General features: G+C 52.3%; 1 protein-coding gene across 1 annotated transcript; it reads left to right on the forward strand.

Moving 5' to 3' along the window:
- Nucleotides 1–9,859: 9,859 nt before the first annotated feature.
- LOC142909551 (basal cell adhesion molecule-like) lies at nt 9,860–25,989 on the forward strand. Its single transcript, XM_076059772.1, has 10 exons — nt 9,860–9,935; nt 13,181–13,309; nt 13,698–13,822; nt 15,302–15,518; nt 17,205–17,269; nt 18,615–18,699; nt 19,102–19,284; nt 22,275–22,402; nt 23,647–23,801; nt 25,258–25,989. Exons 2-10 carry the CDS (start codon nt 13,249–13,251, stop codon nt 25,571–25,573), a joined length of 1,335 nt encoding a protein of 444 aa, XP_075915887.1. The 5' UTR covers nt 9,860–9,935; nt 13,181–13,248; the 3' UTR covers nt 25,574–25,989.
- The last annotated feature ends 1,607 nt before the right edge of the window (nt 25,990–27,596 follow it).

The raw sequence follows: 27,596 nt of genomic DNA on the forward strand, positions 1-27,596 counted from the left end.
GGTGTTGGTTTCACCACATAGCAGGTGCCCAAATGCATTACCTGGGAAACCACGTGGCATGTTCATGCCAAGGGTCGTCACCTCGTTCCCAGTTGCGTAAACCGCAGTCACAGTGGAAGCACTTCACGCCGTCGCCATCGCCTGTGACCACACACACATATATACCGCACGTTATTCTCCTGCGCTGCATTTGGCGTATCTCATGGACACGCACGCACACATTGTTGGAGGGATACACAGAAAGTTACAAAAAAAAAGCGTTTGTGCATATTCGATATTCATATTTTCTCGATGAATCACGTTTATGCTATGATATGCAGAGGATATTTCAATACGTTTTAAGTTGTAGCTATAGATACTTCCTGAGGCACCACTGCCGAGGGAAGAATGCCCTCAGTAACACAATTAAGGATATGAGTAGAAACAGGGTGGGGGGGGGGGGGTTAATGGCAATTCCAACTCCTAATGAAGGTCAACTTTAAAAAAAATCCAAAGCAGAAGTAAACACAATCAAATATTTCATTGCCTACCCCTAATCAAAGGGACCCCCAGCTATTAGATTCCTTCTAATCAGCGACACTGGAAAGTATTTCCCAAACACCGGATTGCCAAAATAAAATGACAAAAGATAATTGGTAATAGTGCGGCGAGTTCGACCCAGTCGCAGACGTACCCTTTGGAGGCAAGGCTTTTATTAACGCCAATCACACGCGATGGTGACTGCCCCTTAGCAGGACAACAACCTGTGGTGGCGACCACCGGGCTAACTACACTAATTACTCCGCCACTAGCTACAACGCACCGGACCACAGCCCGGGTGGTCCCGGTCCACGTGCAGGAGACTTCGCGGTGACGTGGACGAAGCTTTCTTCAGGACGAACAAAACAGCGCCGGTCCCTCCGGGGGACGCGGCCGACATCCCCTACGCCCCTCGGCCACGACCGCCTTCCCAGAATCCTCCGGCGGAATCTCAACCCTGACACGTGACCGCCCCTAGCCCCCCCCCCCCCACTCGGGGCCCCCGCGTAGACTTCAGTGTCCCCTGGGGTCAACCGAGAGTGCCACGGCCTACAGTGACCCCGTCTCTCCGCGGCCGGCACTCCCGCAGACCCTATCCTGTAGGGGCCGGCGCTGCACACCGAGCGTGGTGCCATCCAGCGTGCTCTAGGGCCGGTGCCGCACCCACACCCAGGTGGTGTCCGCGATGTCTCTACACCGCACGCCTCTCTAGGGCCGGCACCACACACTGACATCCCGCCATGTCGCTACAGTGGAATTCAACATTTTTTATTTGCTGACAAGTCCTTGTTACAAGTGTGGTGACATTGAACAGGCCGCCATGGCGCGTAGCGCTGGCTGCTGGCAGAGAAGGGGATCCGCCGTTGTAGCAACCCTGTCCGCCAGCAGGTCACGTGATAAGCCGGAGAGAGGGAAGTGGGGCAAAGGTGACAGAGGCAAAGCCCGGGAACCTTCTGGTAGCTTCTAGAAGGAGGGGAGTGGCCGAGGGCGGAGCCGTCGGTTGAACCGAGGTCCTTGCTGTGCCCGCGGGCTGTGGCACGCCGACGGTCATTGGGGGTTACATATCCCCGGCGGCCGGGTCATTGCCGTGCATTCGCGATCATTTTGTAATCGTTCCGGTTATTACTGTTCTCGTTAATTTAGCTCGCGAGCGGGGATGATGGTTGCCGTTGTTGCGTTCATTGTCCCGCCGCTATGCGAGGTGCTGAGGTCAGCCGGGACGGCTGTTTTTGTTCGCGGGGGGGGGGGGGGGGGGCGATGTAGCGCCGTGTGTTGGCAAGGAAGGGGGTCTTGGCCCTCGGTTTAAAAAAAAAACTGAGTTAGGACCACCACACATTTACACGTCAGAGAATGTTCCCGCCATACCAGTGTAACAGAAGCCAGCGATCGCTAGTCGCTGCGCAGCTACACAGGCAGTGGACGGCCAGGCCTGGTAGGTTGCAAGCCGCGCCACCACCGAATGCATTTCTGGATTCCTGGCCCTCGTCCTCGCCGTGGGAGATGCGGAGCGCGCACTGTTCTGAGCGCCAGGCAAAAATGAGGCCTGCTAGAAGACGCGCACCAAAAAATAACACGACTACTCATGGAATGTAACATTCTTATTGACGTTCAGCACTTTCTGTCAAGCGATGTCATCCGGATTCAACAACGTACGGGGTGATCCAGTTATAAATACCCCACCAAATAGCATGGAGAAATTAGGGAGAAACGTGATTTCAATACACTCGTTAGATCGTTTAACACTCTCCTCTGTAAGATATGGAGGCATGGTTTTCACAATATTCACTCTGACCTGTTGGGAAGAGAGTTATAAAAAAAATCAGTAGGGTGTCTATAAACGCAAAGCAAGACATGGCCCAAATGTCGTTGTTATTTTGTAGGATAAATGTAAAAGACATCATCCTGGGTAATGCAAATTAAGGTATTGACCGTGCCCGGTGCCAATAAAGCTATTGAAATCTGGTTACACGTCATTAAAGTGGCCATGGCAGCAATAAAGGCCACATACCTAATTATAAAATTCACCCTCAACTTACTGCTTTTAATTGTCGATTTAAAGCTTTCGTGACTGCAAGGATTCATCTTCTTTGGTTCTTTCGGTAAAGTCACCACCACGTAGAATGAGAATAAAATAATAAATTAATAAAAAATAACACAATAAAATTCTCGCGACGTTTCGGCCACAACACAAGCGGCCTTCTACAGGTGAAGAGACGAGACTGTCTGGACTGATGCTCCTGTAGTTTGTGGAGTGACTCATGCAGCTGGAGCTCCAGCGCTGTCCTCCAGACAGTCTCGTCCCTTCACCTGATGAAGGCCACTTGTGTCGTGGCCGGAAACGTCGTGAGAATTTTATTGTGTTATTTTATTTTATCAATTTATTATTTTATTTTATTGCTTTCAAGCACAGGAAAGATAGTGCATCTTACAACGCAGAGAACACGGTTATGGGCAAAAAATTCAACAATTGAGACGCACACGCACGAGACCATTTAGCAACACCCACCGGGGCCTGAGCGAGTTGGACGTCACCGGCGTTGCTGCTGCCCGTTGCGAAAGCGCCGGTTGAGAAATGTCGCTCGTGCTCCTTCACAGGGACATCCCCCTCCTTACTCTTTGGTTCTATTCGGTAAAGTCACATAGGTAAAAAAATACCTACGTGGTGACCAAAGAGTATGGATCCTTGCAGTCACGAAAGCTTCAAATATAGAACATCTCCCTCCCTCCTCCCAGTGAGACATTTCGCCGGAACAACAGAGGCAGGACCACCCGGTCGCCGGGACCCACGTAGTACAGTCCGGCGCGTGCTAAGTCCTCACGCCGAACGGGAGATGACTTCTGGCCACGTGGAGAATGAGAGCGGCCGGTTTGCTTCGACGCGCATCTCCCAGTTGGACGGTGCCCCTTCCTTCACGTGCGGCAGGGAAGTCGGAGCGTTTTGCATAGGCGGTTCGTTCGTGGCAATCGGAGGTTGGCAGAGATTGATGATAATGACGGGTGATTTCGGATGCATCGTTGGTAGCCGCCGCAATATGTCTCGGTGCAGATGCTCCGCCGGAGGTCTGAGCATTTGCAGCTTGTGCCAGTGACCAAGCAAACGTACAATTTGTAAAACTCTGCAAATTTCGATTTGAAGCTTTCGTGACTGCAAGGATTCATCTTCTTTGGTTCTTTCGGTAAAGTCACCACCACGTAGAATGAGAATAAAATAATTCTCACGACGTTTCGGCCACAACACAAGTGGCCTTCATCAGGTGAAGGGACGAGACCTGTCTGGAGGACAGCGCTGGAGCGAACACAGCCACGCTCAGATCGCGACCTTTAAGCCGAGTCACCTGGCTTCCAATTACCGATCACTCCTTTGCAGGAGAAGCATTCAACCTTGTCTTCCTTTCTGGTGTAAAAACAAATCCAGCTTTGGCCAGATCCTGTATCAGTGGCTGTAAATTTGATGGGCAATTTACAAACCGGCCAAGGCGATAAATGTGTTTTGAAAGGTCGTCGATGGGAAGGGACATGCTTCCTTTCTTCACTTTGAGAACTCCTACAAATGGAAAACAAGTTGGATGAAAGTAATTAAGAACCAAGAATATGTTTCAGTCACTTTAAATATTTTATTTTAGAAAATATATATTTTCATTGGTTTCTGTAAGGCTTTGAGCGCTACCCTTTATAAACCAACCTTCTAAACGTTTACAAAAAATAAACAGTCAATAACACTGCCTGAAATGAAATATACAGGGTGATATTTATTTTAACAAATCACATCGGGGTAATTTAATTTATTTTAACAAATAGTTCAAGCTGACTTCCATTAACGTTAATGCACGTGTGAATTGTGAGGAGGGGCTGAGAAGAACACACACAGTCACACCACACAGTCACACACCACATACACCACACATACACAGTCACAGACACACACCACACACAAGCACACCACACAGTCACACACAGACACACCACAGTCACACACACCACACACACAGTCACACACACAAACACCACACACACCACACACAGACACACCACACACACAAACACCACACACCACACATAGACACACCACACACACAAACACCACACACACCACACCACACAGACACAACAACAACAACAACAACAACCGCCATTCGCCACTAAGTGGCGGTGACGTCACCACGACGCTTGTGCCAGGCTATGTGCACCCTGAGGCCACGTGAAGTGTCGAACGCCCGCTGGCAGGAGGTCACGGGGCAGACCCAGGTGCCACGGGTCGACTGACTGAGATGACTGGCTGATGCACCACCTGTGCCCCCTACTGTGCCAACCTGCTGTGCTTTAGCCACCCGGCGCTCCGCTCGCTGTTGTGAGCGTCGCTCCTCCGCCCTCCGTTGTTGTTGGAGGGCGACTGCCTCCAACTGCCCAGTAGCATCCTTCACGAGCCTCCTCCACAGAGGCCGATCTTGACACCGCTGGTACCAGTCATCGGCAAGTCCACTCAGCTCCACGTCCTCCTGTACCACATCACTCCATCTCTTCTCTAGCCCGTGCCGCGCCCGCTTAGCCCCCTCAATCCGGCCAAACAAAAGCTGTTTCGGCATGCGGTGGCTGGGCATGCGGGCTACATGACCCAGCCATCGCAGCCTTGCCTGCCGGAGGAGCTCACCGATGGGACCCTGCCCAGATCTTTCAAGGATTTGTGAGCTCCTCACACAATCCAGTCTGGTTAAACCCAGGATGGATCGTAGGCAGGCCAGCCTAAATGTTTCTAACCGGCGAAGATGTTCCATTAGGGGGGTCCACGTTTCGCAAGCGTAGAGAAGGGAGGGAATGACCGTGGCCGAGAAGACCTGAAGCTTAGTGCGGAGCGACAGACCAGGTAGCTTCCACACAGCGTTACGCAACCGATGAAAAGATATTGCCGCTCGACTGATTCGGAGTGAGACCTCTGCTGTTAAACTGGAGCCAGTCATAAGCACACTGCCCAGGTATGGGAAACTCTCCACTCTCTCCACAACTGCCCCATCACCGATTGGGAGTTGTGGGGGTGGAGTGTCCGATGGTACAAAATACCCAGGCAGGTGCTTAGTTTTGGTGGGGCTGATGGTAAGGCCCCACCTCTTAGTGGCACGCTCCAGTCTCAGCAGCAGCGTCTCCAACTCCTCCTCTGACTGAGCAGCTATTACCAAGTCATCAGCATACATAACGTGGTTGAGCAATAGGGAGCCATCCCTTGACCGCACCCGGGCATCGATTAGCCTCCCATTATATCTGTACCATATGGAGATTCCCCCGGTACAGCTATTGAAGGCTTCACGAACTACGTGGTCAAAATAGATGTTAAATAATGTGGGAGCCAGAGGACATCCCTGTCGCACCCCAAGGTGTACAGGGAATGGCTCTGACTCCCGGCCACGTAGTTTTACCCGGGCCCGCTCACCATCATGAAGGTCCTTAATGATCGTGAGCAGAGGGTCAGGTACTCCAAAAGCACGAAGAACGACCCAGAGCCCAGGCCTACTGATGGTATCATAGGCCTTGACCAGGTCAATAAAGCAGAGATGTAGGTCTTGTTGGAATTCCCTACACCTCTGCTGTAGCAGACGGACAGAAAATATGGCATCTGTGCAGGACCGCCCTTTCCTGAAACCACATTGGGGCTCCGCAAGCCTCTCCTCAGCGTGCCTGGCAAGGCGATGCTGAATAATCCTTGCCAGGACCTTTCCCGGCACACTGAGGAGTGAGATGCCCCTGTAGTTGTTACAGTCTGTGCGGTCCCCCTTCTTAAAAAGGGGGACCACCAGGGCATCCTTCCAATCCTGCGGAACCCGTCCAGTGGTCCAGACTGTTGTTATGATGTCATATAGGGCAGTCTGTGCACAAACGCCACCCTCCCTCAGCATTTCGCTTGGGAGATCATCTCTGCCCGCTGCCTTTCCTGGTCTCAGACTCCAGATCGCCTTCAATACTTCCTCAGCAGATGGCACCTCAGCCAGCCACTCACAGGGGGTGACTTCATCCAATATTTGAGGCACCGCAGCCTCAGCAGGGTCATCCTCACTTTGTGCCACGATGTTTTCCTGGCTGAGGGATTTTCCCTCCCCCAGGACCTCACAGAAATGCTCAGCAAATCTGTGAACCTGTTCCTGGGGGTCGGAAATTGGATCACCGTTTTTTCCCCTAATGATGGTAATAGGTGTGGCGCTGCAGGTTACTTTTTTGATGGAGTTAAATAGAGATTTGTGATCACGGGCCACTGAGGCAGACTCCATCTCCTCAGCAACCCGCGACCACCACCCATCCTTGCAGCGCCTCATGGCTCTCCGAACCTCCGAGCGAAGGCTGCGGTAAGCCTCCTCATTCTCTGACGGGGCGATTCTGTAGCCGATGACAGTGGGCCTGTCGCTTTTTCTCAACCATCGTGAACAACTCCTCTGTCATCCAGGGTGTCTGGGGAGGTCTGGACCGCGTACCCAAAGCAGCCATTGCAGCTGCATGAGTCACAGTCCTAAACCTCGCCCATTTACCCTCGACATCAGGAGGAGTCGGGGACGATACCAATCCCAGCCGCAAGCGATGAAGAAATTCTCGCTTGCAACTTTCATCAGATAACTGAGACCAGGCCACTTTAGGTTGGAATGGGGTCCTGGGTGTACACCCACCACCGGAGTGGAAGAATGGCAGGCGCATCTTACAGATGACTAGTCGATGGTCAGAGGGCAGATCAGCTCCACGGTAGGTCCTGGTGTCAAGGACATGGGCTCGCATTCGCTGGTCCGTCACTATGTAGTCCAGCAGATGTTCTTGCTTGGACCCGGCATGCATCCATGATGTTGTGTGGATGCGCCGATGCCGGAACAGCGTGTTGGTAATTACAAGCCCATGGGCTGCACAAAAATCTAGCAGCCTCCTACCGTTGTTATTGAGCTGATCTGGCCCATGCCCTCCAATCACTCCAGACCAGGTGCCAGTATCATGACCAACTCGGGCATTGAAGTCACCCAACATGATGACTCTATCCCGAGGGGCCACTTTAGCCAGCACCTGTGACAGGAGGTCATAGAAGGCATCTGACTCATCGGCTTTGCCTGCATCCCTCCACGGATGTTCATCTTCGGTGGGGGCATAAGTAACCACGACCACCATTCCTCGCCTCCGGTTGATGGGAAGGCGAGCCCAAAGTAGCCTGGGGCTTACAGCTTCCCACACCTCACCGCCACGCTCCCACGCCCCCTTCATTCTTTTGTTCAAAAGAAGACCCACACCCTGTTGTTTGGCAGTCTGCTGCCCCGAGTAGAGGACTGTCCACCCCTCATGGTGGCAGGAGCCAGAGCCGGTCCACCGGACCTCCTGAATGCCGCATAGATCCAGGCGGTACCGGTCCAGCTCCCGACAGAGGAGTGGCAGCCTCTCCTCTGCAGTGAGCGTTCGAACATTCCACGTGGCCAACCGTAGTGGCTTTTCGTTGTTTCTGGAGTAGCCCCGAGGGTAGGTATTCAATCTCCTGGCTCCGCCAATTGGGGTTTGGCCAGGAGACGTCATAGACGCCTGGCCCCCCGGGGCCTCCGGCACAAGCTTAGTTGTTACATATTTCAGTTTAATTCGTAGTTTCGTGGTAATTAATTGAAGGTGGAGGGGTTACCAGCCCCTCGCACCCGTCCAGAGCCCCCGTTTAGCCCCTGTGGTGGACACATATGCCATGAGGGGAGGAGCCAATCAAAATTGGATCTCCCCCCACAGCGCTGTCCACGACAGAGTTGCCCGTCCGGCACCGCGAGGAGGTAGGGGGTTGTTTTGCCGGACACAGACACACCACACAGTCACACACACCAACACACACAGTCACACACACAGACACACCACACAGTCGCACACACCACACACACAGAGTCACACACACCACACACACCACACACACACCACACACACACAGTCACACACCACACACACAAACACCACACACACCACACACAGACACACCACACACACAAACACCACACACCACACATAGACACACCACACACACAAACACCACACACACCACACACCACATACAGACACACCACACATCACACACAGACACACCACATACAGACACACCACACACAGACACACCACACACGCCACACACCACACCAGATACACCACACACCACACACAGACACACCACACACACCACACACAGACACACACACAGACACACCACACACAGACACACCACACATAGACACACCACACACAGACACACCACACACACCACACACACACCACACACAGACACACCACACACCACACCAGATACACCACACCAGATACACCACACACACCACACACAGACACACCACACACACCACACACAGACACACCACACACAGACACACCACACATAGACACACCACACACAGACACACCACACACAGACACACCACACACAGACACACCACACATAGACACACCACACACAGACACACCACACACAGACACACGACACACCACACACACACACCACACACAGACACACCACACACACCACACACACACCACACGCAGACACACCACACACAGACACACCGCAAACAGACACACCACACACACCACACACACACACCACACACAGACACACCACACACAGACACACCACACACTCCACACACAGACACACACACCACACACACACCACACACACACTCCACACACAGACACACACACCACACACACACCACACACCACACACAGACACACCACACACACACAACACACAGACACACCACACACACAGTCACACACACACCACACACACACTACACACACACCACACACACAGTCACACACACACCACACACACCACACACACACCACACACACATCACACACACCACACACAGACACACCACACACACACACCACACACAGACACACCACACACACACACCACACACACACAACACACAGACACACCACTCACACAGTGCGCTAACCACTGCACCACCGCTCCCCACACACACAGTGCGCTAATCACTGCACCACCGTTCCACCGATGTATCGATTGGCTCGGCTCACCGTGGCTGCTGCACCACGTGACGAGGTGGAGGACGAAGAGTTTCCGCATCGCCATTCACAACACGCCAAGTCACGTGCAGAGAAAATCGATTTAACGTTCGATTAAATATACACGCGTCGATTCCCAATGGGATGCAATTAGGAATCGATTATAGTAGAGTTATGGATGTATGGAGTCGATTTCCTTTGGTATAACATGGGAATCGATTTATAGTGGATTAGGCTAATAAAATCGATTTCCGTTGTGATAACATGGGACTAAACAGTGGTCTAAAATGAACCTTCATTAATCGATTCTTACTGTGAATACGTGGGAATCGACCGTGTTAGACGATCACGTGTGTGGGCGTGGTCTCCCAACGTCAATCAACCAGGTAGGGTGTTGACTGTTGTGTGAGACGTCTCTGTGTGTGTTTTATTGAATTATATTAATATTATTAACTTTACTAGGTTCGTTTTCTCTTTCATTTAAACCTGATCATGATCGAAACGTCGTGTTGCCATTATTTAATGTATTATTTTCTCGTTTCTACGTGGACTTTCACGAAATAATCGAGTTTGACCACGAGTTTTTGCGAGATATGCCGCGTAAAATAATAATTATTATTATACCGTGATACTTACAAATTGCTTCTTCGTCTCATCATACGACGGCTTTGAAATAAATTGAACAGAACAAAAGATTCTACGACACAGTAATTTTTTAGTTTTTTTTGTGCCGTTTGACGGAAGCCTAGGGGTTAATTTGGCGCGCGTCCTAACCGCGCGGATGACGTCATGTCGTTGTTTAAATGTGATGACGTTGTTTAAATGTGACGTCATGTCGTTTAAATATGTTTAAACGTGATGTTTAAATCGCCCGCTCGCAGCTGGTATGAATGAACCAATTAATTATTTCACTAAGCCGTCGTACAAAACAAGCCGCCCGGCGCCCGGAATCAATCAATTAATCTCTGCGCGGGAGCGGTCGTCTATTTAATTATTTATTTAGTACGTGGGATCACGCGGTACCCGCACTGATCGGAGTCACCCACACACACAGCGGTGACGCCGATCGCTGTCCCACCGCTCCTTTGAGCCCTCTTAACGCGCAACGCGTCGGCCGGCCAGTCCGGCGCCAAGGTTTTTACTCCCGGCATGAATGGCGACCCCTTGGCTTGCGGGCCTCCCCTCCAGCCAGCTCCCTGCGGACCGCGCCCTGACCTCTTGCCGCCTCCCCTCGGCGGAGAGCGACCGTCCCCCCGGCCGGGGCTCGCCGCGAACTGGGCCCGGATCGGCCGCCCGTGCTCGCTCGTCTTTCCAGCTGCGCGGCGGCGGGAGGGGCGTTGTTGGGGGGGAAGACGCTCGCCTCGGAGACTTTGCTCCGGGCGGTCGTTGTCGGCCGAACCCGGCCCCGGGGGCGTCCGCCGCTCCAGAAGAACGCCGATCCCAATTTCCCCCCCCCATTACGTTCTCAAAGCCCGTCAATCCCCGTGTCACGTGACGTCATCCCGCGCGTCCGCTCGAATCCTTCCCGCGGACGTTTTGAACGCTCTGCGTTCCCCCGCCGCCGCCGACTCGCCGACAATCCCCTCGGTCCCTCGCTCTCTCAGATCCTCCTCCTGTCCGCCTAGGGGCTGTTCCCTCCCACGCCGCCGTGCGCCCTGCCGCAGGGAGCTCGCCTCGGGGGCACCGTCCCCCGTGCCGCGCGGGCTTCGTCGCCGCCGGTCCTGTCAAGCTCTATGCCCCCTTTTAGGGGGGGCCCGCCGTTTAATCCGGTCTGGGAGGGGCTCGGCCAATTTCCCGGTCCGGGGAAACCGCGGGACGTCCCCGCTAGCGGGGGCCCTCGGGTGAAGACCCACCGTGCCGGGTAGATCCCTCCTCGAGACCCTACGGGGGTGCGTGCGGGTGTTTAGTGGGGCGTGCGTGCGGGTGTTTAGTGGGGCGTGCGTGCGGGTGTTTAGTGGGGCGTGCGTGTGGGTGTTTAGTGGGGCGTGCGTGCGGGTGTTTAGTGGGGCGTGCGTGTGGGTGTTTAGTGGGGCGTGCGTGTGGGTGTCTAGTTGGGCGTGTGTGTGGGTGTTTAGTGGGGCGTGTGTGTGGGTGTCTAGTGGGGCGTGTGTGAGTTCGTGGGGGGGGGTGTGACGAGAGGGGACCGCCGGCCCATTTGCTCCCAGCGATGGAACCACACTTCGCGTTGCTTCCGTCAAACGTCGTGATTTACTTTTATTACTTTTTTTTGCGTTTCAATTTAAAGCTTTCGTGACCGCGAGAGTTCATCCTCTTTGGTTCTTTCGCTAAAGTCACCACCGCGTAGAATGAGAATAAAGTAATAAATTAACACGATTAAATTCTCACGACGTTTCGGCCACAACACAAGTGGCCTTCTTCAGGTGAAAGGAACAAACCTGTCGGGACGACAGGTTATAACAATTTATTATTTTATTCTCATTCTACGTGGCGGTGACTTTACCGAAAGAACCAAAGAAGATATTTTTTTTCATTTTATTTTTTCACCTTCGCGCGGCAGGCAAACGCAGCAGCGTACTACGAGGTACGAATCTTGGCGAGTGCAGCACAATACGATACGTTACGATACGTTCAGTGTGTGTACAGTACGTAGAGTACGGTACGTGGAGTACGGTACGTAGAGTACGGTACGTAGAGTACGGTACGTAGAGTACGGTACGTAGAGTACTGTACGTGGAGTACGGTACGTAGAGTACGGTACGTAGAGTACTGTACGTAGAGTACGGTACATACAGTACGGTACGTAGAGTACGGTACGTAGAGTACTGTACGTAGAGTACGGTACGTAGAGTACAGTACGTAGAGTACGGTACGTAGAGTACGGTACGTGGAGTACGGTACGTAGAGTACGGTACGTAGAGTACAGTACGTAGAGTACGGTACGTAGAGTACGGTACGTAGAGTACAGTACGTAGAGTACGGTACGTGGAGTACGGTACGTACCGTACGGTACGTGGAGTACGGTACGTAGAGTACGGTACGTGGAGTACGGTACGTAGAGTACGGTACGTAGAGTACGGTACGTGGAGTGCGGTACGTGGAGTACGGTACGTAGAGTACTGTACGTAGAGTACGGTACGTACAGTACGGTACGTGGAGTACGGTACGTGGAGTACGGTACGTAGAGTACGGTACGCACAGTACGGTATGTACAGTACGGTACGTAGAGTACGGTACATAGAGTACGGTACGTAGAGTACGGTACGTAGGTTTAGCAATTTCATGTTAGGGTTAGCACGATACTGTACGTTAAATGCGCGTTAAAAGTTTTTACAGCGGATAGGTTTGTTTCCTGAAGAAACTTTCTATTAAATTGCAGTTCACATAGGTAGGCTAAGAATTTACCTTGTTTTTTTACTTTACATTTTACTGTGCAATGCAGTATTGTAATTAATAAATACATACAGTATATAGTTTACACAGTACGGTACTGTAAATTACTCTGTTTTGCTAAATTATCACCATTCTTTAAGACTCCCGGGTAGGCTAGGGCCATCTTAGACTTAACGATATTTTAGACCTGCGGTGAGGGTCGTCGTAACGCATCTCCGTCGTGAGTGGAGGACCGCTCGACGGGTATCGTGAAATGCGTCGCGTTTAATACTTACACTAGGACTAGCGACGGGAAGGCCACGGTGGTTTGACGGCTCCACAATCTGCGGCGAGGACGGTGCCGACAAAATGTTGCCACGGTGTCTGGTGGTGCTGCTCCTCCTCCTCTCCTCCTTCTCCTCCTTGCAAGGTGATGATCGCCATCGTGTACGTCGTCACACCGCAGCACACAGCGGGGGCATCGCTACTGTATACTACACTATACACTACACTACTATACACTACACTATACACTACACTATACACTACACTACACACTACACTACTATACATTATACACTACACTATACACTACACTACTATACACTACACTACTATACACTACACTATACACTACACTATACACTACACTACTATACACTACACTACTACACACTACACTATACACTACACTGTACACTACACTGTACACTACACTATACACTACACTATACACTACACTGTACACTACACTATACACTACACTATACACTACATTATACACTACACTAGGAGTCTGCGTGCGGTGATCGTGGCAGGTGGCCATGCGGCGATCTCCATCTCCGTGAGGCCGCTGGTCGAGGTGGAACTGGGACGCCCTCTGGTGGTCCCCTGCACGTACAACGTCTCCGTGGCTAGCGGCGTGGTCACCCAGTGGTTCATCGTGAGTACCGCCACCCCCACCCACCCCCCCGCACACCGCCACTTGTCACGGGCAGATACGTACGGTGAGCAAAAGACTCAGCACTGCTACCCATAGACTCAGCACTGCTACCCATAGACTCAGCACTGCTACCCATAGACACAACACTGCCACCCATAGACTCAACACTGCTACCCATAGACTCAACACTGCACCATAGACTCAACACTGTACCATAGACTCAACACTGCACCATAGACTCAACACTGCACCGTAAACTCAACACTGCCCATAGACTCAACACTGCACCATAGACTCAACACTGCCCATAGACTCAACACTGCACCATAGACTCAACACTGCACCATTGACTCAACACTGCACCATAGACTCAACACTGCCCATAGACTCAACACCGCACCATAGACTCAACACTGCACCATAGACTCAGCACTGCTACCCATAGACTCAACACTGCCCGTAGACTCAACACTGCCACCCATAGACTCAGCACTGCTACCCATAGACTCAACACTGCCCGTAAACTCAACACTGCTGCCCATAGACTCAACACTGCCACCCATAGACTCAACACTGCTACCCATAGACTCAACACTGCTACCCATAGACTCAGCACTGCCACCCATAGACTCAACACTGCTGCCCATAGACTCAACACTGCCACCCATAGACTCAACACTGCACCATAGACTCAACACTGTACCATAGACTCAACACTGCACCATAGACTCAACACTGCACCGTTAACTCAACACTGCCCATAGACTCAACACTGCACCATAGACTCAACACTGCCCATAGACTCAATACTGCACCATAGACTCAACACTGCACCATAGACTCAACACTGCACCATAGACTCAACACTGCCCATAGACTCAACACCGCACCATAGACTCAACACTGCACCATAGACTCAGCACTGCTACCCATAGACTCAACACTGCCCGTAGACTCAACACTGCCACCCATAGACTCAGCACTGCTACCCATAGACTCAACACTGCCCGTAAACTCAACACTGCTGCCCATAGACTCAACACTGCCACCCATAGACTCAACACTGCCACCCATAGACTCAATACTGCTACCCATAGACTCAACACTGCCACCCATAGACTCAACACTGCCACCCATAGACTCAGCACTGCTACCCATAGACTCAACACTGCCCGTAAACTCAACACTGCTGCCCATAGACTCAACACTGCCACCCATAGACTCAACACTGCTACCCATAGACTCAACACTGCTACCCATAGACTCAACACTGCTACCCATAGACTCAGCACTGCCACCCATAGACTCAACACTGCTGCCCATAGACTCAACACTTCCACCCATAGACTCAACACTACCCATAGACTCAGCACTGCCACCCATAGACTCACCACCACCCATAGACTCACCACTGCTACCCATAGACTCACCACGCTGTCATCCGCCCGACCGCCGTCGCCAAAACCCCCCCCGGCGCAGATTTCGACAACTTCGCGAGTGAGGATATCGTACCGCGACTTACGTCGCTTCGTGGCCGACGGGGACACCGGCTACACGGACCGCATTGATGCCCAACGTGACGATTCCGCCCTGGCGCTGGACGCGACGGTGGTCGCGGATGAGCGAGACTTCATCTGCCAGGTGTTTGCGGGGCGGGCCGGCGTGGCAGAGGCGACCACAAGAGTGCGGCTGTTTTGTAAGCGAGCTCACGGTCGGGGCTACTCACTTTAGAATGACGCGCAGTGGGGGGGGGGGGGGGGACGTCCCCTACGACGTGGACCCCCCTTACTTACGGACGTTGCTACGGAGACTCCTTAGTGGACATTACGAGGACCCCCCTTACTTACGGACGTTGCTACGGAGACTCCTTAGTGGACATTACGAGGACTCCCCTTACTTACGGACATTGCTACGGAGACTCCTTAGTGGCTATTACGAGGACTCCCCTTACTTACGGACGTTGCTACGGAGACTCCTTAGTGGATATTACGAGGACTCCCCTTACTTACGGACGTTGCTACGGAGACTCCTTAGTAGACATTGCGAGGACTCCCCTTACTTACGGACGTTGCTACGGAGACTCCTTAGTGGACATTGCGAGGACTCCCCTTACTTACGGATGTTGCTACGGAGACCTCTTAGTGGACATTACAAGGACTCCCCTTTCTTACGGACGTTGCTACGGAGACTCCTTAGTGGACATTGCGAGGACTCCCCTTACTTACGGATGTTGCTACGGAGACTCTTAGTGGACATTACAAGGACTCCCCTTTCTTACGGACGTTGCTACGGAGACTCCTTAGTGGACATTACGAGGACTCCCCTTACTTACGGACGTTGCTACGGAGACTCCTTAGTGGACATTACGAGGACTCCCCTTACTTACGGACGTTGCTACGGAGACTCCTTAGTGGACATTACGAGGACTCCCCTTACTTACGGACGTTGCTACGGAGACTCCTTAGTGGACATTACGAGGACTCCCCTTACTTACGGACGTTGCTACGGAGACTCCTTAGTAGACATTGCGAGGACTCCCCTTACTTACGGACGTTGCTACGGAGACTCCTTAGTGGACATTGCGAGGACTCCCCTTACTTACGGATGTTGCTACGGAGACCTCTTAGTGGACATTACATGGACTCCCCTTTCTTACGGACGTTGCTACGGAGACTCCTTAGTGGACATTGCGAGGACTCCCCTTACTTACGGATGTTGCTACGGAGACCTCTTAGTGGACATTACAAGGACTCCCCTTTCTTACGGACGTTGCTACGGAGACTCCTTAGTGGACATTACGAGGACTCCCCTTACTTACGGACGTTGCTACGGAGACTCCTTAGTGGACATTACGAGGACTCCCCTTACTTACGGACGTTGCTACGGAGACTCCTTAGTGGATATTACGAGGACTCCCCTTACTTACGGACGTTGCTACGGAGACTCCTTAGTGGACATTACGAGGGCTCCCCTTACTTACGGACGTTGCTACGGAGACTCCTTAGTGGACATTACGAGGGCTCCCCTGCTTACGAACGTTACTGCGTGACGTCTCTACTTACGAACGTTACCACAGTGACTCACTCGCGAATATTTTTGCGTGGTCTCTACTACTTACCGACGTTACTTCTTACGAACGTTACCCACATACGAACAAGCCGGGATCCAGAGGGTCCACGTTCGTTAGTCTATTTTGCCCGTAAGTCCAACTTCACTCCCGTCGATTCCACACGCGTTGCACGGCGTGCACACTGCTGCTACTATACATGACGCACTACCCGGCCACATTTCGGAGTGAGGTCGGACTCAGGAGCAAGTGGCCGATGACGGCCCCGCGACAAATTGACGCACGGGACGGCCCCTCCCCTCGCTTCCCTTCCAGCGGCCCCCACGGTGGCCGTGACGGCGAGCAAGCGGCCCGTGCTGCTCAACGGACAGCGCCACGAGGTGAGCCCTTGGCCTACGTTGACATTCTCTTTGGTTCTATTCGGTAAAGTCACCACGTAGGTAAAAATATAAAACAACAAAAATCACGACGTTTCGGCCACAACACAAGCGGCCTTCGTCAGGTGAAGGGATCAGGCTGTCTCGAGGACAGTGCTGGAGTGAAACACAGCCACGCTTAAAGGTCGCGGTCTGAGCGTGGCTGTGTTTCACTCCAGCACTGTCCTCGAGACAGCCTGATCCCTTCACCTGATGAAGGCCGCTTGTGTTGTGGCCGAAACGTCGTGATTTTTTGTTGTTTTACTTTTTTACCTACGTGGTGACTTTACCGAATAGAACCAAAGAGTATGGAGATCCTTCAAATTCCTGTTGCACCGTCCGCTGACGGTCATTTAAGGGTTGTTTTTTTTTTTTTACCTTCACGGCGTCCCCTTCGCGAAAACGGCCGCACGCCAACAGCTGTGCTGTAGACGCCACCGATTCGTGCGTAGATTCAAACGTGGTTTAGTTTTGGTTAGGGGGATGTCGACTACCTCGCCTGGTACGCAGGAGGTCGTGGGTTCGATCCCGACGTGGACAACGCTACTACCCTGGCAACCCGGGTTCGATTCCCGCTCACGGCCAATACCGGTGACGATGATCTGAACCGATTCCTGTGCCTCCCCTAGGTCGACTCGGCCTCAAATACCTGGTGCGGTGCGTAAAAACATCGCCAGCACCGGGGAGACAAAGGCGACCGGGCGTGGTGCTGGCCACCCACCCCCTCGTGTGCCGTTCTGGCCTTCATAGGTGCTCGCTAACAGCACTTGCCCCTACAGTCTGTTAAGGCTATACATGGGTTCTTTGTCTTTGTTGTGTGTGTTGGTCTGTGTGTGTTTCTGTGTGTGAGTGTCTCTGTGTGTCTCTGTGTGTGTCTCCCTGTGTGAGTGTCTCTGTGTGTGAGTGTCTGTGTGTCTCTGTGTGAGTGTCTCTGTGTGTGAGTGTTTGTGTGTGTCTCTGTGTGAGTGTCTATGTGTGAGTGAGGAGCGGTAGTGTAGCGGTTAGCGCGCTGCGCTATGAACCTGGCGATCCGGGTTCGATTCCCGCTCACGGCCAACACCAGTGACGATTATCTGAACCGGTCCCGGACCTCCCCTAGGTCGACTCAGCCTCAAATGAGTACCTGGTGCGGTGTGTAAACATTGCCACTAGGGAGACAAAGGCGGTCGGGCGTGGTGCTGGCCACCCACCCCCTCGTGTACCGTTCCGGCCTTTATAGGTGCTCGCTAACAGCACTTGCCCCTACAGTCTGTTAAGGCTATACAGGGGTTCTTTGTTGTGTGTGTTGGTCTGTTTCCCTCTCGTGCAGATTGGTAAATGTTTCGTGCACAACGCTTACCCAGAGCCCCACATCACCTGGTACAAGGCTTCCCTGCCCCTGTTGCCATCACCTGGTAAGTATATCTGCTGGTGAATATATCTGTTGGTTAATGTATCTGCCGGTGAATATATCTGCTGGTGAATGTATCTGTTGGTTAATGTATCTGTTGGTGAATATATCTGTTGGTTAGTGTATCTGCTGGTGAATGTATCTGCTGGTGAATGTATCTGTCGGTTAATGTATCTGTTGGTGAATACGTCTGCTATAGTGCCGTGTATTGCATAGTGTACACTATTACGTGGTGCAGTGAGTAAACATCGCTAGCGCCGCGGGGACGAAGCTGGCGGGGCGTGGTGCTGGCCGCCCACCCCCTCGCGTGTCGTGCCGGGCTGCCACTCGCTAACAGCACTTGTCCCAACGGTCTGTTGAAGTCCACACGGGGGATCTTTGTCTTTGCATGCGTGCGCGTGGCTAGACGTGAAAGTGACGCGGACGGTAGCGACGGAGGCCAACGGCACCTTCGCCGTGACATCCATCCTGAGCTACAAACCGGAGGAGCGGGATGTGGGAGCCGGGTACCGCTGCGTGGTGAACTACACGATGCCGGGCGGCAGGAGCGAGGCCTTTGCCTCGGAGACGATCCACGTGGGGCTGCATTGTGAGTACACGGGACACCAGGCAGACGCCGGTGCACAACGAACGCGTGTGACGTGCACAACAGACAAATGTGTGTGACGTGCACAACAGAAAATACATGCCTGACGGACCATCTTATTGGGTTAAGGTCAAATTAAACACAGAGACTACCACTGCCTATGAACATTTGACTTTTGAACGTTCAGAGAGACGCTCAAACCTGTTTGTAAGTCCAGTTGCCTGTTCGGAACGAGAGTTGTAAGTTCAACCGCCACGCAATAGATGGCGGTGGTGGCTTTTACATCTGTAGAACATGAACAATCAGTGGCATCTACATCTACAGAACGTGAAGAACCAGAGGCATCTACATCTGCAGAATGTGAAGAATCAGTGGCATCTACATCTGTAAAATGTGAAGACCAGTGGCATCTACATCTACAGAACGTGAAGAACCAGTGGCATCTACATCTACAGAACGTGAAGAACCAGAGGCATCTACATCTGCAGAACGTGAAGAACCAGTGGCATCTACATCTGAAGAACGTGAAGAACCAGTGGCATCTACATTTGCAGAACATGAAGAACCAGTGGCATCTACATCTGCAGAACGTGTAGAACCAGTGACATCTACATCTGCCGAACGTGAAGAACCAGTGGCATCTACATCTGCAGAACGTGAACAACCAGTGGCATCTACACCTGCAGAACGTGAAAAACCAGTGACATCTATATCTGCAGAACGTGAAAAACCACTGGCTTCTACATCTGCAGAACGTGAAGAACCAGTGACATCTACATCTACAGATAGTGAAGATCCAGTGGCATCTACAGAACATGAAGAACCAGTGGCATCTACATCTGGAGAACGTGAAGAACCAGTGGCATCTACACCTGCAGAGCGTGAAGAACCAGTGGCATCTACATCTGCAGAACGTGAAGAACCAGTGGCATCTACATCTGTAGAACGTGAAGAACCAGTGGCATCTACACCTGTAGAACATGAAGAACCAGTGGCATCTACATCTGCAGAACGCGAAGAACCAGTGGCATCTACATCTGCAGAACACGAAGAACCAGTGGCATCTACATCTGCAGAACGTGAAGAACCAGTGGTATCTACATCTGAAGAAGGTGAAGAACCAGTGGCATCTACATCTGCAGAATGTGAAGAACCAGTGGCATCTACAGAACGTGAAGAACCAGTGGCATCTACATCTGCAGAACGTGAAGAACCAGTGACATCTACATTTACTGAACGTGAAGAACCAGTGGCATCTACATCTGCAGAACGTGAAGAACCAGTGACATCTACATCTAAAGAACGTGAAGAACCAGTGGCATCTATAGCTGCAGAACGTGAAGAACCAGTGGCATCTACATCTACAGAACGTGAAGAACCAGTGGCATCTACATCTACAGAACGTGAAGAACCAGTGGCTTCTACATCTGCAGAACGTGAAGAACCAGTGGCATCTACATCTGTAGAACGTGAAGAACCAGTGGCATCTATAGCTGCAGAGCGTGAAGAACCAGTGGCTTCTACATCTACAGAACGTGAAGAACCAGTGGCATTTACATCTGCAGAACGTGAAGAACCAGTGACATCTACATCTACAGAACGTGAAGAACCAGTGGCATCTACATCTACAGATCGTGAAGAACCAGTGACATCTACATCTACAGAACGTGAAGAACCAGTGGCATCTATAGCTGCAGAACGTGAAGAACCAGTGGCATCTACATCTACAGAACGTGAAGAACCAGTGGCATCTACATCTACAGAACGTGAAGAACCAGTGGCATCTACATCTCCAGAACGTGAAGAACCAGTGGCATCTACATCTGCAGAACGTGAAGAACCAGTGACATCTACATCTACTGAACGTGAAGAACCAGTGGCATCTACATCTGCAGAACGTTTAAAACCAGTGACATCTACATCTACAGAACGTGAAGAACCAGTGGCATATATAGCTGCAGAACGTGAAGAACCAGTGGCACCTACAATAGGCGGCATCCCGGGACGGAATGGCGTGTTGTACTATTTGAGTTGTTGTTGTTGTTGTTTTGTTGTTGTGTTGTTATTGTTTTGTTGTTGTTGTTGTTGTGTTGTTGTTGTGTTGTTCTTGTGTTGTTGTTTTGTTGTTGTTTTGTTGTTGTTGTTGCTGCTACGAGGCGGGAGAGATGCCCTGGCCCAGGCGTCGAACCCACGTCGCCTGGGGACGACTTTCCTCGCGCTGAACCGTCGCCTCTTGCGCGTCGCGCGTTGGGGGAATCCCGGTGGGGGTGGGCGCGACGGCTCGTTCCACCCCGTCCACCCCGTTCCACCTCGTATCGTCGTTCCACCTTGTTCCACCTCGTTGTATCGTCGTTCCACCCCATCCCACCTCGTGCCACCCGTTCCACCTCGTTGTATCGTCGTCGTCGTCGTCACCGCGAGACGAGGTGGAGGCGACCCCGACTTGGACGTCTGGGACACGCCGAGAGCCCCGCGGCTCCGCGGATTCCTCCGCCGGCGGCTCCTCGGGGGGAAGTCGCGAGCGGACGGCGCCGCTTGGCCGCGAGTGAGCGGGCGGTCGTCTTCTTCGGTCCTTTCGGTAAAAGTCGCCGCCGCCGCGTAGAATGAGAATGAAAATAATAAATCGATGAAATAAAATGACGCGATGAAAATTCTCACGACGTTTCGGCCACGACGCAAGCGGCCTTCGTCAGGTGAAGGGACGAGACTGTCTGGAGGACAGCGCTGGAGCTCCAGCTGCATGAGTCACTCCACAAACAACAGGAGCATCAGTCCAGACAGTCTCGTCCCTTCACCTGACGAAGGCCGCTTGTGTCGTGCCTGAAACGTCGTGAGAATTTTATCGCGTTATTTTATTTTATCAATTTATTATTTTATTCTCATTCTACGTGGTGGTGACTTTACCGAAAGAACCAAAGGAGATGAATCCTTGCAGTCACGAAAGCTTCAAATCGAGATTTCAGCGGGGGGTTGTCGTCTGTCCTCCTCGCCAGACCCGGAAGACGTGAGGCTTGGCCCCACCGGGGCGACCCAGGTCACGGCCGGGGCGACCCAGGTCACGGCCGGGGCGACCCAGGTCACGCCCTCGTCGTCCGGGATACCCGACTACAAGTGCGCAGAGGTACCCAGTCGCTGCGTCACGATCACCACCAGCACCACCACCAGCGTACCACCACCACCAGCGTGCCACCACCACCACCGTGCCACCACCGTGCCACCACCACCACCACCGTGCCACCACCACCGTGCCACCACCACCACCGTGCCACCACCACCGTGCCACCACCGTCACCACCACCACCAGCGTACTACCACCACCGTGCCACCACCACCGTCACCACCACCACCACCAGCGTACCACCACCACCACCACCGTGCCACCACCACCACCACCACCACCGTGCCACCACCACCACCGTGCCACCACCACCACCAGCGTGCCACCACCACCACCGTCACCACCACCACCGTGCCACCACCACCAGCATGCCACCACCACCACCACCGTCACCACCGTCACCACCACCACCGTCACCACCACCACCACCACCGTCACCACCACCACCACCACCGTGCCACCACCACCACCGTGCCACCACCACCACCAGCGTGCCACCACCACCACCGTGTCACCACCATAACCACCGTGCCACCACTACCGTGCCACCACCACCACCACCTGAGTTTGATTCCCGCTCACAGCCAACAGCAGTGATAGCGATTATCTGAACCGGTCCTGGGCCTCCCTTAGGTCTACTCAACCTCTAATGAGTACTTGTAGTAAACATCGCTAGCACGGGGGAGACAAAGACGGTGGTGGTGACGGTGGTGGTGACGGTGGTGGTGGTGGTGACGGTGGTGACGGTGGTGGTGACGATGGTGGTGACGGTGGTGGTGACGGTGGTGGTGACGGTGGTGGTGACGGTGGTGGTGGTGACGGTGGTGGTGACGGTGGTGGTGACGGTGGGGGTGACGGTGGTGACGGTGGTGATGGTGGTGCGTGACATTTACGAAGATGAGAATGAGGTGAGTGGCACAGTAGGGGGTACAGGTGGTGCACCGTGCCAGGCATCTCAGTCGACCCATGGCACCGTGGCACCTGCTGGGTCTGCCTCGTGAACCTCCTGCCCGCGGGCGTTCGACACGTGGTGGCCTCGACGTGCACACGGCCTGGCGCGAGCGCCGCGGTGACGTCACCGCCGCTCGGTGGTGACGCGTGTGGGCGCGTCGTCGCGTGTCGGTGAGCGTTCGCGTGTCGGTGAGCGTTCCGGGGGGGGGGGGGGGGGGGGTGGTGTAGCGGAGAGAGCGCCCGACGCTCCATGGAGCCTCACGGCCGTCGCCTCCCCGGCACTCTGCGTGCCTCAGGCCGGGGAGGCGGTGTCCGGCGGGGCCATGCCGGCCCCGCGGCACGCGAGGCCGTCCGGGGGGAGCGGCGGCGACGGCCGCTCCCGGTGCGTCACCTCGCCGCACTCCGTGCCGGGGCCTGGTGAGGTCGCGACCCGTCAAGGTCACAGTGGAAGGTAACCGGGGCGGCAGGAGAGAGAGAGACTCAGCGATGACGCTGAGTCTCTCTCTCTCTCTCACATACCACTAGCAGAGACGCCACTCTCTCTCTCCACTCTCTCCACACTCTCCACTCTCTCTCTACTCTCTCTCCACTCTCTCTCCACCCTCTCTTTACTCTCTCTCTACCCTCTCCACTCTCTACTCTCTCCACTCTCTCCACTCTCTCTCCACTCACCACTCTCTCCACTCTCTCTCCACTCTCTCTCTACTCTCTCTCCACTCACCACTCTCTCTCCACTCTCTCCACTCTCTCCTCTCTATCTGTCTCCACTCTGTCCTCTCTCTCTCCACTCTCTATGTTCTCTCCTCTCTCTGCTCTCTCTCCACGCTCTCTGCCCACGCCGTCTCCCTCCACTCTGTCCTCTCTCTCCACTCTCTCTCTTCTCACCATTCTCTCCTCTATCTCTCTCCACTCACCACTCTCTCTCCACTCTCTCTCCTCTCTATCTCTCTCCACTCACCACTCTCTCTCCACTCTCTCTCCACTCTCTCCACTCACCACTCTCTCTCCACTCACCACTCTCTCCTCTATCTCTCTCCACTCTCTCTCCACTCTCTCTCCTCTCTATCTCTCTCCACTCACCACTCTCTCTCCACTCTCTCTCCACTCTCTCTCCTCTCTATCTGTCTCCACTCACCACTCTCTCTCTCCACTCGCTCTCCTCTCTGTCTCCACTCTTTCCTTTCTCTCTCCTCTCTCCTCTCTCCACGTTCTCTCCTCTCTATCTCTCTCCTCTCTATCTGTCTCCACTCTGTCCTCTCTCTCTCCACTCTCTATGTTCTCTCCTCTCTCTCCACGCTCTCTGCCCACGCCGTCTCCCTCCACTCTGTCCTCTCTCTCCACTCTCTCTCTTCTCACCATTCTCTCCTCTATCTCTCTCCACTCACCACTCTCTCTCCACTCTCTCTCCTCTCTATCTCTCTCCACTCACCACTCTCTCTCCACTCTCTCCACTCACCACTCTCTCTCCACTCACCACTCTCTCCTCTATCTCTCTCCACTCTCTCTCCACTCTCTCTCCTCTCTATCTCTCTCCACTCACCACTCTCTCTCCACTCTCTCTCCACTCTCTCTCCTCTCTATCTGTCTCCACTCACCACTCTCTCTCTCCACTCACCACTCTCTCTCTCTCCACTCGCTCTCCTCTCTGTCTCCACTCTTTCCTTTCTCTCTCCTCTCTCCACGTTCTCTCCTCTCTATCTGTCTCCACTCTGTCCTCTCTCTCTCTCTCTCCACTCTCTCCACGTTCTCTCCTCTCTATCTCTCTCCTCTCTATCTGTCTCCACTCTGTCCTCTCTCTCTCCACTCTCCACGTTCTCTCCTCTCTATCTCTCTCCACTCACCACTCTCTCCTCTCTCTCTGCTCTCTCTCCGCGCTCTCTGCCCACACCGTCTCTCTCCACTCGCAGGAGGAGCGGAGGAAGCGGAGGAGTCGGGACGTGGTCTACCGTGGATCATCATCATCCTCACCATCATCTTCGTGATCGTCCCCCTCCTCGTCGTCATCATTTCGGCCCTTCATCACGTTTGCTCGGGAGAGTCGGAAGAGGAGGGATCGGGAGGAGGAGAGGCGGCGATCGCGGTCGGCTTCGTCGCGAGCGAGGAGGAGGAGGGCGGTGGCCACACTCTGGCGCTGCACAGGGCCACGGGCGCGGCCACCAGGCACGGCCGCAGGTCGCTGGCCGAGATGTGCGGTCGTCACTGACGAGGCAGCAGCGGTGTTGACGGCCTGCCGCTGCCTCCAAGACACACGGAGCCGTGAGGCAGGCCTGCAAGCAGGCTCCTCGCCACCGCCGCCGCCGCCATCGCTATCGTCAGCGCCAACACCGCCGTCGTCAACATCACAACCATCGTCACCACCACCATCATCACCACCATCATCATCACCTTGTGTCTTTTGTGTTTTGAGCTCAGGTCGCAAACACGGATCGAGCCGTGACATTTTGAAGATCAGTGTCTCTTATTTGTTTAAACACGAATCTAACTGACATTTTGTAGATCAGTGTCTCTTATTTGTTTAAACACGAATCTAACCGTGACATTTTCAAGATCAGTGTCTCTTATTTGTTTAAACACGGATCTAACCGTGACATTTTGAAGGTAAGTGTCTCTTATTTGTTTAAACACGAATCTAACCGTGACATTTTGAAGGTCAGTGTCTCTTATTTGTTTAAACACGGATCTAACCGTGACATTTTGAAGGTCAGTGTCTCTTATTTGTTTAAACACGGATCTAACCGTGACATTTTGAAGGTCAGTGTCTCTTATTTGTTTAAACACGGATCTAACCGTGACATTTTGAAGAACCGTGAGCAAACAGCCAAGGAACAGGGAAAGCTGATACCCTTAGACAATGCAATTTGTTTTTACGCAGAGATGGTTACAGTAAATCAAAGAGTACAGTTACTTTTCGATTTAAAGCTTTCGTGACTGCAATGATTCATCTTCTTTGGTTCTTTCGGTAAAGTCACGTAGAATGAGAATAAAATAATAAATTGATAAAATAAAATAACACAATAATATTCTCACGACGTTTCGGCCACAACACAAGCGGCCTTCATCAGGTGAAGGGAGCGAGACTGTCTGGTAGGTAGCAAACAGCCAGTTTCACCTTAGACTCCACCCTGATTAGCCAAATGTGTCTGAGCACATGTTTAATGTGCAGTTGTATTTTTTATTTTACTATTTTTCTGAATGCTTAACTATTTATGTTCCGAATTGTAATATCGAAGCCAATACACAAGGCAGGGAAATTCCTACTGGCAGCAGATCGATGTCTCAATTAGTAAAGATGCCACAAGAAACACCACGAGAATATCTTCTGGCATCTCTTCAAGAGGTCACACTTAACCAGCACATTCCTGTGCTCCATTAGAGCAGTTCAATGCGTGTCAGTCATCTGACATGTGCTACTTATATCTCACTCTCAGAGTTGGTCGAATCCAAATTAAGTGAAAATGCAAGGTAGCTCTCTGATGTAGGTGTAACAATGATGTCACTAGTTGCACCTCGTGATTAGATGAATTGCCGCAATTTAAATAAAATCATCTATCCGTTTTTTATAACATTGTAGTGAATTTGGGCCCATTGCATAAACATTCAGATACAAATAATCCATTGTTTTCATATTCTATTCAATGCATGCTTAATTAAATGCGAAATCGATATTGATATCAATGGATCAATCCATCATTCTATTTTACTGTCTGTCATAAAAAACGGTGCTGGCTCATTCTAATGTGGGCATTAGCTACCCCAAGTGATACAGCCAACTTCGAGGGATGGATGAGTAAAGAATCCGCTTATTTGGCTAATCTTAGAAAAGGTCAAGGCAATCGTCGAGAAGACGCACAACTTAAACCTATCGCCTGGCTCACCTGTGGAGTCACGCCGTGAAATAGGTGGTGTTGGGTCATTACGACGTCTTCGTTCTATTTAAACAGTAACATGAAAGTAATATATATAGACTGTACACAAGCAAGTGGAACAAATCTTGGCAAAAAATCTCAGCAATGATCACTTGCATTGTCTTTAGTCACAGAAACAGTAATCTGAGATGCGCATTGAGTAATGGAAGGTGATTTAATCCTTTGAGCAAGTAATTTATTTCTTCAACAGATGTAATTTTTCATACAGTTAGCTTGCAAATAAAAAACACATTTTCATTTTGAACTCATCTATATTCCCGCATTGTTATTTATTAGCATTATTGGTTTGTGCCTTTGAAATTAAATGAAGTAGCATTTGA

This window comes from Petromyzon marinus, unplaced genomic scaffold (assembly GCF_048934315.1).
Source record: "Petromyzon marinus isolate PM22_M1 ecotype Great Lakes invasive population unplaced genomic scaffold, UKy_Petmar_22M1.pri1.0 PM_G_Scaffold_126, whole genome shotgun sequence".
Classification (NCBI taxonomy): Eukaryota; Metazoa; Chordata; class Hyperoartia; order Petromyzontiformes; family Petromyzontidae; genus Petromyzon; species Petromyzon marinus.